This window comes from Trachemys scripta, chromosome 14 (genome assembly GCF_013100865.1).
Source record: "Trachemys scripta elegans isolate TJP31775 chromosome 14, CAS_Tse_1.0, whole genome shotgun sequence".
Taxonomy (NCBI): Eukaryota; Metazoa; Chordata; order Testudines; family Emydidae; genus Trachemys; species Trachemys scripta.
In genome coordinates this window covers 27,585,930-27,601,273 of record NC_048311.1, presented here as the reverse complement: position 1 = coordinate 27,601,273, position 15,344 = coordinate 27,585,930, and the positions used below count along the sequence as shown (strand labels likewise).

Below are 15,344 nucleotides of genomic sequence, written 5' to 3'. Positions count from 1 at the left end.
GTACTGGGGTGTAAGAACAGAAAATAAAACACTGCCATCTCTGCTTTGCAGTTGCTCCTGAGTTTAAAGGGAGTGTCTGCCAAACAGCCCTGTCTAGTCTGCCTGTGACATACAGAAATGCAATGATTACCCGGGGCATACTTCACATAGCTCTCTACAACTATAGCTACAAACTCCTGACTCACTTTGACAGGCATTAGAATATTTATAAAATTCAAGAACTCTCTAAACTTTTTTTGAGGTCTGTTTTTCTGCACAAAATGTCACTTCAAGACTTCTGAACTTCTCTTGTGCTAAAAAAGAACTCTCTCTCTCTCTCTCTCTCTCTCTCTCTCAATAGCAGAGTGCCCAAGCCCTACAGCAGGAGTTTCAAAAAGTAAATATTCAGTTATTCAGTGAAACAAGACAATGGCATATTAAAAGCAATGCTCATGATACATCTTCTTGATAAAGCTCCCACACATTGCTTACTTCTTACTTAAAGAACTTTTTGTTGTGTAAGTTTTGCACAGAACATACGTAACAGCTGTTGGTCTTGGAAAGGCAGACTGGACCATTAGCTGTCAAAAATGCAATTTAATGGAGACCCAGGCATAATTGTCTTAAGTTTCAGACCCTTTAAAGGGTCCGATTTCTAAAATTGTGTTAAGACAGAGTGTACCTCTGGTAAGGTATCTCAAGTTGGACACCTAAAAATAATCAGAGACCGAAAAACACTAATTACTGATGAAAATTTGAGCCATAATACTTTGCTATCAGGGCTCAAAGGGGTCAGAATTTGGGTCTCAAGGTCATTCTCAGTACCCTGAACCAACAGAAGCTGGAGAAAGTATGGATGGAACTGTGTGCATCACTTAGAAAGGATGACTCTTGAGTCAACCAGCAGGCCACATAATGGTCTGTGGTACTAATGGATCTGAGAGCCTTGCCCCCTTACTGGGCAAATCCAGTGTGTCCCAACCGCCCATGGTGGGGCAGAGGAGTATCTGAAACAGACCAATTTCCTTAAGTGTGATGACCAGCATCTTTTCCAATACACCAAGGGATAGAACCAGGGACCTCCAGAATTGAAAGCATGAATTGTCTCTGCAGCTTGAGCTAGAAAATCAAGCCCTGTAGTTGGGAGGTGTAACAAACTCACATAATCTGTGGCTCAAGTACGGAGGGGAATGCTAACAAATGCTGACCAGTGAGTTACATAAGCAGGCATGTTCAAAAATGCAAGCAAGCAACATGGTAAAAATGGTAAAAATAAAACACACAAAAATCCTTTTGATTTTAACAACCTGTTAGCAGCAATAAAGAAAAGGTTATTTTGATGCTGTCCCTTTAAATAAGTATTTAAATTCAAATTATATTTTAATACATGTAGTAGATAAAGGTTTGGTTTCCATTTTCTAAATAAAAGGTGTCTGGACTTCTCTGAACATCTCCATGAACATCAGAAGCATTGTAACAGAGAGACACTGCTCAAGAAAGTGAAGTCAATGTAAAGGGACAAATGACTTACACATACACATACACACACACACTTTTGCTGCATTTTTATTGCACAGTTAGTGCAGCATTTCTTCTGTTTCAGAAACAAGCTTAAGGCTCTATCTCTGATCATCTTAACATTTCACCCCTTCCATAGAAAAAGACCCCTTTGAAGATGAAGTCCTTGATATCCTTAAAATGATTGTTTAAATCTCCTATCATTTTTCACCTTTCCTCATTCATGTCTTCAGGAAGTTCATTTATTTGGCTCCCATTTGGCTTATTCTAGGTTTACAGAGAATAGCTAAACAACAGCTTTGTGCTTTCCCCACTTTCATATGACTGCCATGATGTTTCACAAAAACAAAAGTTAAGTAATAAATCATGCTATTTTTCAATGCCCAAATTTACTTGCAGTATTTATATTGACATGCAATGTTATAATAAGCACCTTAAAAACAGCTGAAAATGAAATATAGGGTCTGGAGCTATTAGTAGCAAGTACAAATTACAGAATTAGCAAATACAACAAGAATGCTTTGTCAATTACCCTTTCTTACATATAGAAATGCAGGCTCTTTAGTAAGTAAACAGCTACACTGTGATTTTGGATGACACATTAAGAACTAAAGATGGGTCGACCTTGAGTGAACACTAAAGATCCTGTGGCACTTTTCGTATGAGTAGGGCCCTTGCATAAAGTTTTCCCTCCCCTACTATCTCACTCTTCATCAGCTGGTTACCCTCACTACACCTTAGCATTGTCTTTTCTTCAATTTGAAAGTCCGTATCAGACTCCGCCAATGCCGCATTTCAGTTTCCCCTACTGAAGAACATTTCAAAGGAGCAGAGTCCTAAAAGAAGATACTGTTTTCAACCATACTGAAGTCATTTCTTTGTTGGGCAGAGAAGTACCTTAACTTGGCATTCTGCCTTTTGGTCATTATATCTCTGCTACCTTCATGTTCAATTCGGAGATTTTGTACTTACAAGAAAAGAAAAAAGAAAAAGAAAAATTGCCATGTGCTTAATAATGCTAGTATCTCATTTAGACTCTGAAGTTCACCAAGATAGATGAAAGGTGACTTCTCACCTTTACTGGTGTTATTGATTGTTTGGAAACACAAAACGTGCCACCGTAAATCCAACTATTGAAAAAACAAAACACAACACATCCTTTTACATCACCTGATTTACACTACTAGAAACTACACTATTACAAATCATTTCCACTTAAAAAATAAACAATTCCCTCCATTAGCAATCTTCCAAGATAACACAATTAAACAACACTATCAGTTCAGAATCTACACTATATACAATAAACTGTTTCAAGATAACACCAACTCAATCTTGCCAACAATCAGAAAACATCAATTTCTAAGCACTCTGCATGGCTGGAGTTAAGAACTGCATGTTTAGTATAGTGGGTGATGGAAATGGATGGCATAATATGGACAAGGTGAAACCATGGTTGTAGACTGCAAGGGATGAATGAGAACTTAATTAGTGTCTTTCTGGCTTTTTACCGATGGTGTGGCATCATCTGAGCAATTTTAACTGATTTGTTTAGGGGATTTAGTGGATTTGTTTTGTTTAGTGGAATATATATAAAATGGTGTAAAAAATTATATATGCTTCTCCAATTAAATTTGTTTAAATGCAACTCATTTGCCTTTGGAGCCTAAAAAGCAGACCGATTTTACTTAGTCCATAGATTGTACCCAAATGTATAATATTCACTAGCACTTCTGCTACCACTGTTTAGCCAAAGAACATATATACTGTACCTGCATCTTCCAATGGAACATAAAGCAATTGGGTCTCCCACCACAGCTACCAGGGACTGTGCTCTTGTAATGGCAGTGTTGAGAAGTTTGTAATTGGACAGAAAACCATAATCCAAGTCCTCTGTTGAATCCTCCAATAATTGCTCCTTCCTTTTGATCGGTGTTTGCTTGTGTTTGCACGTATGCCGTGTTCGTACTGTGCTGAGAAACAAAACTCTAAACTGCTTTCCTAAAGAAAGGAGAGATGAAAGTTTGAGATAATTTTAACTATTTTCAGATATAATGCAACCAAATGACAACATTTGCTAGACATATTTCACAACCTGACATTTTACATGTAAGTAATTCTAGAAAGTCATTAGTTACTCTTCACGTAAAGAGTTTTGTGCAAGAATAATAAGAGTTTAACATTTTAAAATACATTATAAAGAACTTTTCATTGCAAGAGCAATTTGTCCTTTTAAAATCAGTGTTTTCCATGCCAGTTTTAAGCACTCCAGAAATTTTTAACATTCTGAACACCTCTGCAAAGTTTCTGTTCAGCCAGTAATAGGCGTGGTACCAATTTACACTAAAGGCTATATCTTATAAAAATCAGGCTGTTCCGCAGGAAAAAATGCACATCATTTCAGCCATTTCTGTTTCACAGCTCAGCAAATAAAAATGCCATAAAAGTTACATGAATACAAATTTCTACCTATGTGAAATTCATAAGATTTATGCTGTTTTTTCCTGCTCAGCTATCTGAGTTTGCCAATTGCTACCCTGCAGACGCTTGTCTGCTCTTTGTCTATTTAAAACACGATTCTGCAAAGGAACGTGCCCCCGCAGAATCCTGCTGTTGTCAGCGGGACACCATGTGGGAATAGGAGTCCAAAAGTATGTATTCCTTCGCAGGAAGAGGGCCTTGGATTGCAAACACTCTGGGGCAGTATGTTTCTTTATGGATCTTGTCTGTCTCCATAATTGTTTGCAAAGTGCCTAGCACATTGCTGGAGCTACATAAAGAAATAAAAAGTAAGGTCTTTTTTCTCCTTCAGTTACACAAAAAGTCAAATTAATTTTGAAAAATATTTCACAAACCAGGTATTTATTGCTTTGGGTAGTCTATGATGGAATAATATCCCATGAGCACGTGCACTAGTCAGATCCTGTCACACCAACATTACTGACTGTATATTATTATATCTACTCTTTTTACTCAGAGTCAAGATTATTTTCACTGCTTTTCCTATATGTTATTCCTTTGTTTAAATTGCTATTACTATCGTACTCTAATTATAAAGTACAATCAAAGACATTTTGAGTGTGAAATCTGGGGATCACAATTAAAAAGCTTACTGTAAAAAGCCTCCTATATCACTTGTTATAAAATTACATAGATTGGAAAATTACATACAGAATTAGGACCGCATTTCACAATCTTATCTTTGTTAGCAGATCCTTAAGACACATAACCACTACTTACCCTGAACATTTAGCACTCTTTCTACACTGACGTCAGATAATCTCTTTTTTCGAAGTTCTGCCCGAATTCGGAACACTTGATCAGCATATGGTGTTACAACCCCTATACTGCCATCATCCAATTTTCCCCAAGCTACCGGCCATTTTCTTCTCAATTCTTCAACACGTTCTACTATTTCAAATACCTTTAAAAGAGAATAATAAAACCTCAGTCAAAAATATTGTTAAGAGTTTATTTGCTTTTTAGTCCAGTATCATTCCTTTATATAAAAACAGAAGTGGAATTTTAAAGCTGTACAGATTTTACAGGCAAAATATTATATAAAACCTTCTTAGTAAACACAAAAACCTGCTATTGTATTTCATAATAATGTTTCAAAACACTGTAGCTTACACAGTATCAATAATATTTGGGGTCATTACTCTGGAACACCGTAAAAAATTCCTATTAAGACAAATGCTTCCTATGAAAAAATAATCTTTAAGGCCCTGATCCAGCAAACCACTTAATCATATGCTTAACTATAACTACTAAAATACTTAAAGTTAGGCTCATGCCAAACTTTGGAGCATCAGGACCTTCTATATCTAGATACGTCAGCAAAATACATGTATTTTTATGGGATTTTTTTATTTTTACTTTCTGTTTGTACATTTCATGTAACATTTTGGAATCTAAAGAAAGGACATACACACAAGCAAGTATACTGAAAGCTCCTCTGTCACATAAGACTGCACCTGCCTCGGCTATCAATCAATTCAACTGAGGAAAGCATACTGTATGTCACTGAGGAAGACTGATAGTAATGGAGAATCCAGTAAAGAACTTCAGTGGGTATATGAATAAACTGTAAATAAACCCTTTTCTCCTTCCATAGCAGGTGTGCATTTTTGAGAGTAGAAATACACTAGGAAACCTAGTCTATATTTGTTTTTCAGCCCCATGTGGCCTGCCGGCTCTCTGCAGGCTACTAGACAAAAGCTCCATGGACCTCTGATTGGGAATCACCGGGTTAGATATAAAGGTTGGCCAGCGCTCTTCACTTTGGGAAGTTTCAATGAAATCTTTGTAACCTTGCCTTAACCAACAAAGCTACTTTATCATGAGGAGGAAGCAAGAGAATTGGAGATGTCTATTAATTATTACTAATCTGAAGCAACAAAACTGAATCTGAGATTTATCTGGCTCCCAATAAAATAAGTGGCAAAATTCTTACTGATTTCAAACTGAGCAGAATCAGACCCTTAATAAAAGAGGAGTGTTTTCAGAGTTAAAATGGGAAATTTCAGGGGTCTAGGGATTCCTCAAAATAAATTTTAAATGTCTGATGATAACCATTACTTATTATTTGCATTATGGCAGCTTGCTAGAGGCCCCCGAGACTGGAATTCCATTATGCTAGAGCTGTAGACACACATACTGAGGCAGTCCTTGCCCACAGAACTCAGTCTACACAGCAAGACAGAAGGGTGGGAGGGCAAACAGAGGCACAGAGATTGGAAGTGACTTGACCATGGTCAAGTAAGGTGATAAGTGGCAGAACCAGGAATAGAATCCAGACCTCCTGACTCCCAGCCCAGAGCACTATCTACTAGACCATGCTGCCTCCTCAACAGTTGGGAGCCAATTCTCTCCCCAAACACAATTTTAGTTCTAGATGTTTATAGATTCTCTGATAACTCAAGCCAGGGAGATGCATACACTGAAAGCAGTAAGCTTGTAAAGCAGCTACACAAATGTTTGCTGTGAAATGCTGTTTGAAGTTAACATTGCAAAACCCTTTCTCCAACCCCTATTTTTCTTAAAAACATTCCAAGATATTCTAAAGCAATTTTAAAATTTCTTTCTATTTTCAACTTCTATTTTAATTTACTTATATCAGCATTTATAAAACATGTGCTCTGGGCACATTCACATCTTTAAAAATATATCATCAAAAATTCATAACATGCTGTCAAACATTGGCAGCAAATGGACAATTCCCAAATTAATTACGAGCCATCACCAGCAAGAGGAGGAAACAAAGAATTCCATCCCTACTCCTCTTTTAGATTTAGTGCATCTTTCATGAACACCCTTACTTAGACAAAGGCCTGGGTAAAAAGGTGGGCTTTGAGAACCGACAATAAGAGCTAGTCAATCACTAGAAACTGGCCATCTACCATTCCAAGTGAATTAATGATAGATTCGGTACCTATCAGGATCATGCCTAAAAACTGCTTTTAAAAAACGATCTTGATGACACAAAACAGACCTGTTCTCAGTTCCACTCCTCATCATCAAAATGATCTCCTGCTAGGGGAGACAGCAAAGACAACAGCCCCTACTGAGAGACACTGGGTGAAGATATTGACACAGTGATAAGTATTTCTAAAACACATTGTAAAACCTTTTTTAATATCTATATTCTCATTCAATAAACATTTACTTAGCTACCCAAGGGATGAGAACTGATCAATGGAATTTTCCTATAGAGCTTCAAGCTCATTCTCTTAATGGCAACATAACAGAATCTACACTGTAAGAATTACAAGTATTCTAGATTCTCTTCACTGCTCACCCAGTAATCTTTAGAGGGGTTGTTAAAAATAATTCAGCCTGTTTCCAGTATTTACATTAATTAGCCTTCAAATCTGTAGGCCAGGATTTTAACTGCCTGCGGAGAAATATTTTCTGAACGTTTAAACTGATATAAGTTGCAATGGGCACATACCATAAAATAAAAAATGCAGTCACTCTTACATGAGATTACAAAACAGAAATGACAAGAAAAGGACTTGCAGAATCAGGACCATCCTAGTGAGAAATGTACCACACAAACTAAAAACTATGGGCCAGATCCTAGAGTGGTGTAAGTTAGCAAAGCTCCATTAATATATTCCACACTAATTTACACCAGCTGAGGATGTGGCCCTGTGATATTTTTCAATAAAAACGAGTATTTTATGTAACTGTCCTGGTAATTAATAGCTGCAACAGATTACCTAGAAAGGGGTAAATTCCCCATAGGCTGGAGTATTTAAATCCAGAATGGATGTCTTTCTAAACGAGATGCTTTAGTTTAACCACAAGATGCTGGGTTAAATACTGAAATCACTGGTACGGTTTTATGGCCTGTGTTATGCCTTAAGCCTGCCTAGATAAGGAAAATGCTCCCATCTGACCCAAACATCTCTAACCCAAACCATACTAATGAATTGATACACTGAGAAATGTTCATTTTATTGCTTTTGCACTTCCTTTTTTCACTTCATACATTTCAAACTTTTCTTGTAATACTGAACGTTTCTCCACAAAATGTGAATTTTCACAGTAACCTTCTAGCATGTTTCCTGTGCCACAGGCTGATGAGCACAAATTAGCATCCATGCTAGTAGTCTGAATAGTGAGCACAGAGTGTGAATCTCACAGATTACATGAGTGCGGCACAAATAGGTTTGTAGGATTTGTGCACAGATACAGTCAAAATATCGTAAAGGAAACTTGTAACAGTTTCACAGAAAATTGGTTGTACATATTTGATAAATGCTTTATCCAAAAGGTAGATCTTCAGGACTAGGTTTCTATCACCTCTAGTGAATGTCGCATTGTCATTTTGTGTATGAAAATCAGATGGTCATTAAGTTAATGCCTGAAACTGGGAGCTGCGCTGGGAGAGGGAAGATTTAAGGGATGGGTGCCAGGCACGTCACCATCTTTAACACCATTGAGTAAAACCATGGACATATTTCAGATTGGCTCTGGCTGAACAAAGACAGCGATTCAGAATCTCAGACTTGCTTGAACGGGATTTGAAGGATGGCAGGACTGCTATTTAGTTTGTCACATCCCTCATGCCTATGCCCATCCCATCCCATCCATCAGCAACTGCTGCTTCACAACTCCAATGCTCCTTGGAGTTGTGGGCTCCAGTCCTGACGCTTCACAGGCACAGGCAGACTTGCTGTATCCATCAGGAGCTTCACTCATGCTAGTGGGACTCTGCCCACACACAGCAGTTTGCCCACATACACGAAGTTACAGGATCAGGACAACAGAGAGTCCCAGCCATGGACAGCTCCAGGCTCACTCAGCTGAACCAATCAGGCCAATCTGATTATATTTAGCACTACATTATTGGCCAAGCAAAGTGAGGTTTTATATCCAATTTCTCTGTTTGTCTGTCTGTTTAGAATGTAACAGGACAACTTTTGAACACCACAACTGATCAATTCCAAAATGTCAGGGATCTTTCTAGACATCAAAGGGCAGAAGCATTTGATGAAAATTAGAAAACAGAAGGGAGAAATGGAGGACACACAGAGTCCCTGGCATTTGGTCAGTAGCTTCTACCACCTCCATAAACTGTCTATAGATCAAAGAACAGATTGATGGCAGCCACCACCTTCTACCATAACAATAAATACCCACCATCTCAGCTCTGTCCATCACTCCAATACAGAAATAAGAATGATGGGGACAGGGGAAACTGGGAGGGCACACAGAGCCCCTAGCATGGGGAGAAGAATGGGAGACCTTGGCCTGGGAAGAAACAGAGCCACTGGCAGGTGGCAGAGAGGGGAAAAGGGAGGACATACAGAACTCCTGGCATGGAGCGGAGGTAGGGAAGTTACAGAGTCCCTGAAATAAAAGAAGATGGGAGGGTGGCACACAAGGAGCTTGTGGGGTGGAATGGAGGAATGCAAGAAGCTCCTCATGTGGGCAATGTGACCCTCCAGTAAATATATTCAACGTTTGCACACTTTTTGTCAACAGGTATCAAAGTTATTTGTACTGTTACACTGTTACATCTGAGCTTCTGGTTTGCTCGACAAATGGACAGACAAAAACATAAAGCAGATCCACCCAACCTAGTCAGCAAAGATAAAAGTTGCAACCATTGCCAGGAATAGTTTATTTTAAATATTCCACATTTTAGGAGTGAAGTAAATATATGTTGGTGGTATTTGTGCAGGGCTTGGATACAGACAGTGAAAATACTTTAACTGCAATTCTTCCAAGCTTCATAGTTCCTAAATTCTCTAATAATTTAAAAAGTCTATTCTGTTGCCAAAACACACTCGAATAGATATACTAGATCTGTAAAAACTATTCTAATCCCTTTGCAGCTTTATTCAGCTACCAAGTAAAATTCTTCTGAAAACTCACTGCTTCTGGCTATATGCTTAGAATTATGACCAATAATAAAAACTGGAAGTATATTTTTCAATTCTGAAACCCTTATGCTTTTCGTAAAAATGATATAAGCTTATACACTCCTATAATGCCTGCAGGCACCATTGTAACACTGAATGTGCTAATACAAATGTGGGAATTTTTTTTAATCAGCAAAAGCTAACAGTAATAATGCTCCCTCATTGTTTGAACCCTTCTTGTCAGTATTAAGCAGCTTTTGTCCTTTATTCTTGCCTGCAGACTACTAATGACTCAATTTTCATTCAATGACTGAACTGGAAGGCATTGAAGATATTTTAAGATCTTTCACAACCTTTCTCATTTATGAAGAAGAGATACAGGTACATTAATGAGAGAAGTCAGTAGCCTTCAGTTTCTTTGTTCAGTGATGTGTCCTGAAGTCACTGGTGTTTAGTGTTCAGCTGCATTATCAGGAGCTTTCAGCAGATCTCTTATTAACAAACAACGTAAAAAAAAACGTAGCACGACTATGTTAAAAATTGCCCATCAGATTAAATGCACCGTGGTTAACAGATAGTAGATGTATAATGCAACTATTATAGTGCTTGCTTTGTAATGAACGGTGTTGCTAAACTACAAATTAGCTTCAGTTATAATCCTCGGTCTTCACTTTCTCATAAAATTTAAGACAATATTTCCTTTGGGGCTGAAATTTTCTATGTTTAGTTTCAGAAAATGGGTCATTTTGTTGTTGTTAAAAGTTTAAGGAAAATATGTTCAACCATTTTTAGTAGAAAGGAGCCTAAACAACAAAATTTGAATAGGGATTCAAAGTTTGTGGGTGTCAGGATTTGGGGTTTAGGTCAACCCCCAGGTAACACTACATGTGGGAGAGGGAAATCCCACTGTTTCTACTAGCAGTAATATTTTAAAATGGTCACTGAAAGAGGGATGAGTTTTGAACCTGTGTGTATGAATAACAGTTGTTCTGGAGAACAGGAACTGTCATATGTGAAAAAAACTATAGATTGAAAAATCACTTCTGAGCATGCTCATTAGGGGCCTGATTCCCAAAGCCTGTTTAGGTCCATGGGAATCTTTCCAAAGACTTCAATGGGCTTTCATCAGACCTTTGATCTCTAGCTAAGAGGAAGAATGGCCCAGTAGTAGGGCCATAACCTAGAACTTAGGAGACTCGGGTTCAAGTCCCTGCTCTGTCATAGACTTCCTGCATGACCTTGGACAAGTCACTTAGCCTCTCTGTGCTCAGTTCCTGAGAGGCCGAAATGGGAATAATAATATTTCCCTACTTCAGAGGGTGTTGCGGAGTGCTTTGAAAATGCTTTATAAAGTTAGGTATTATTATTATCTACTGAAACAATTTGCTTAAACCAGACTGAACATTTCATTCAAACTGAAAACATGATCCTTTAAAAGGAATAAAAGATTGTTAACATTAGGAACAGGAGGAAATCACAGGAGTGAAAAGAAGTGTGGCTCGCACAACCAGAGAGTGTGAACAATTCTGCAACTGTCTGAAAATTGCAAGCTTTATTTTAAATTGTAAAAAGAATTCCTATCTTTCAGTTGCTAAGATTCAGCCATCACAATATCATAGAAACTATCAGGCAAGTAATTCTGAGTAATGAAAAAGCCTGAGTAAACTGTAAGCAGCTTGCAGCCAATTTGCAAAGAAAAAAAGAAGCTAACTTCATTGAAACAGTCATTATAAATTATGGCCATGATTCTGCAAGCTTTTCATGTGGGTGGAGCCCAGCGGAGTGCCACTGACTGAAGCGGGGGTCTGTGCAGTTGTAGAGGTGGTGCAGCTCGAAGGGTTGTAGTCTATTTGTTTAGCTCTACATTCCATATTCAAGTTGTGCAAGATACTACCGGTCCTATGAAGGCTGAGATAATCTATGCCATCTATCTATATCAAGCACTAAAGCTAACAGAGACACAAGGTGGGTGAGGTAATATCTTTTATTGGACTAACTTCTGTTTGGTGAGAGAAACAAGCTTCCGAACTCCCTCACCAAACAGAAGTCAGTCCAATAAAACATATTACCATATCCACCTTGTCTCTTGAATATCCTGGGACTAACATGGCTACAACAACACTACACACATAACCCAATAGGAAGTTGTTCAAAAAACCTCTACAAGTATGTAATTTGATAACAGATATTGTGACAGATAAAATGCGTAAGTGTATCAAGAATTCATATTCTTGAGAAAGCAATGAAAGGTAAATCCAACGAAGAGCTACCTCTGCATTGTTGTAGAAAGCTGTACTGTTTTTCTCCTGCACATCTTCTCCGCGTGCTGTGAAGAAAGTCAAAGGGTAGAAATCTTTGTGTGCTGGCTGCTTTCCACTTGCCATCAATTTGCCCTCATAGAAAAGGTCAGATGTGTAACTGCAATGAGGCAAAACACAGAATAAAATGTGGAATTTGCATTTGGTCCCGTAGCCCACTGACAAATATGCCATCAAAGAAAATAATGTTTTATACTGAAACAAAAGCCCTAATTCTTACTATAATTCTAACTGACTTCTCTTATGTGATGTTTCCACATTACAGGCAGTGCTGGTAGTGCCATCTAATGTCTGCCCAACACTTCCCATTATAAAACCCTATTTTCAGTTGCCAAACTCTAACCATTCAGACTGAAATTCTCTGTGACAGATGTGTGAGCTGCATCACAAATGGTTCAATTGTTTCAAAATATGTTGTTTTGCCCATGTTAAAATTCTTACAACTATTTAAGTTAGAAGCTCTAGCCCCTCACTCAATGCCTTAGAGCAAGGACTTGAAATTGGGTAGCAAGATCACTCTGGTGTAATACCAGCAGCACTTTTGCTGCTCCCATCAAAAACTGCCCAAATCTGGTCAAGTTCTGAGCCTCTGAAAAACCTCCATTTGCACATGCTCAGTAAAGAGTTGTTAGCAATTGGCAGCTAAAGCTCTGAAGATTTTGTCTGCACTGAGCATGCTCCAGCCCAGGGCTGCAGGGACTGAGCAGGGCTTTCCCTGCAATTGCTGTTACAAGCCATTGGGGTGCTGGTCATTAGAAGTGAGAGGAATGCTCCCCTTGCTGATACCCAGGCAGTGTGGAAGAGAAGGAAGCTGCCTGACCTAAAGGGAGACGGGACAAGAACCAGACCTGGGGATGGAGGGCAAGTAGATTGGAATAAGGGTTGTGGGGAGACTGAGACCGGCTGGGCAAAAAGATTGAGATAAAGAGCCAGGGGAGGAAGACTGGAGAAAGGAACCACCCCTACCTCTCCCGCCCCACAAAACAGTATGTGATCATGTAATCAAAGAGTGTGTCATAATGCACAAGGGGTAAAAAATTATGGTATGAGCAGCCCCCCACGGACCTCAACATTTTTACCATGGACACTTGTGTAGGGACACGTTGCCGACCCCTGAAGAAAACTGTCTGCACAATCGATAACATATTATATCAACTGCAATCTTAAACTGACAAGTCCCTTAGAGAACATGAAAACTGTCATTCTTGCAACCCTGTATCCCTCAGTTTTCCCAAAGAACCGGCATAGCCTTTATTATTCATTAATCACTTGTATTATTACAGCGCTTAGGCGCCCTACTCATGGTCCAGGACCCCACTGTGCTAGGCACTGTACAAATACACAACAAAAAAACATGCAAGCTTCCCAACACTGTCCCACTCATAACCCTCAACCTGGACATGGAGCCACCCCCTCTAGAAGTCAGAGAATTGCTCAGTCTTCGTGATCCCCTAATCCTTGAAGGCTGCCAGTTATTGTAATTGTGGTTTTGGTTGGAGACGTAGACAACTGTCCACTGGAAACGCAAAAAACTCATTTCACATATGCCATCAAATCACCACCGCTCACAACTTTAGGTCACTATAAACCAGGGCTGCATTACACTAGACAACTCTCAGGTGAATGTATCTATATCCCATCTGTAATCTAAAGTGGGAAGAATCAGCCTCCCTCTGAGTCCCATCAGCTGCCCTCTCATTTATAATTTCTAGAAATTTATCGGAAACTAAACCACACTTGAATCTGTAACGCAGTGTACATCTAATGGAAAGAGGCCTTATTATATACTATTTAGGAAAGTGTGTTAAGCCATTTTTCTGCTTTTTGCTGTGAATAAAGTGAGTGATAACGTAATTAACTTGATTGGATAGCAACAGAATATTCTTCACTAAATATTGAGCAAGGACTTAAACTTTAACATTTTTCTCCATGAATGCACTGATTCTTTTTAGCACAGTTCATGGATGAGTTCATTATACTAGCAGCTATTAATTTATCACAGCATAAAAATGACAAAACTAATTAAGTGAGTCTTTAAAAAAGTAACAAAAAACGACACTAGCAAAGTGATAAGACCATAATTTGACCAATTTTTTTCTTTTTGTACTTATAAGATCATGTCATTCTATACGTTGGAGGCAGCTTTTTTTTTTTTTTTAAGCAAGAAAAAATATCAATGCTCTTGAATTATGCTGATGCTGCCTAAATTTTTGAAACTAATAAAAGAACTGCAGAGTATGGGCTGAGTTGAAAGCTGATTAATTTCAATTCTACTCTAATTTTTTTAAAAGAAGTACTAGGTTAGTGGTCCAAACCACTACAGGTTTGAAGAGTGTTGCTCAGTATCATGGGCTATTACTGCAGTATTTTTATAAGGGCTTCAAAATCAAGGTTCTGCAGCTGCAGAGGCTACTTCCTGTGTGGAGAGGTGGAAATGGAAATGGTATGTCGGATGCCATCAGGTGGTCGAGGGACATCTACATAGAACACATCACCGGACATCGGCAATACCAGGAGGGATGAGCTGGAATGCCGATGAGAAGCGCAGTCGGGAAAATAACTCAAATACTTTCCTGATGGACTGTTTTTTTCTCTAAATGGACAAGCTATCCTAAATTTTCAATTACTGAGGGACAATATTCACTCATTGATATATTTTGCTTTCCGCCACCAACTCTCTGTATAACTTTTTTCATGAGTAAAGTACCCGAATGCATGGATGCTAGATATCTAAACTGTATTCTTAAATTCATTCATCTAAATTGGGTTATTGCTGATTATGCACTATATGTGTCTTATGACTTTAAAAACAAACTTTGTATTTGTGGATAATCTAAGCACTATACCCAGATGTACAGACACTCTTTTCTCAACCTATATGTTATATACTTTTTATTATCATTAGCTTTAATAAAAAATTTATTTCAGCAATGTTTGGTCACCCCAACCTGCCTGCTTCTTCAGGACAGAATCACAAATTAGCCATGGCCTTTCACAAAGACACTGGGGAACATACTGAGCATATTCAGTGAGGGTTAACTAATGCCAGCCAGAGCAGGAAAGACTCACAATCAAGGCACCTCTCCCTGAATAACAGCTCCATAATAGGAGTGTCAAAATATATCCTAATTTTTGCTCCTTGCAGCTAGTTTCA

At 38.5% G+C, this 15,344-nt stretch overlaps 1 protein-coding gene across 3 annotated transcripts in view; it reads right to left on the bottom strand.

Annotated features, from left to right (window-relative positions):
• The window catches only part of HELZ (helicase with zinc finger), a 139,442-nt gene that overhangs the window by 41,224 nt on the left and 82,874 nt on the right, over positions 1 to 15,344 (bottom strand). For all 3 annotated transcript variants that reach the window (XM_034789686.1, XM_034789687.1, XM_034789688.1), the window contains 3 exons: positions 12,143 to 12,290; positions 4,738 to 4,921; positions 3,270 to 3,498 (listed from right to left, as the gene is read on the bottom strand). In XM_034789686.1, the coding sequence (XP_034645577.1) occupies positions 3,270 to 3,498; positions 4,738 to 4,921; positions 12,143 to 12,290 (561 nt within the window). The remainder of the gene's footprint in view (positions 1 to 3,269; positions 3,499 to 4,737; positions 4,922 to 12,142; positions 12,291 to 15,344) is intronic.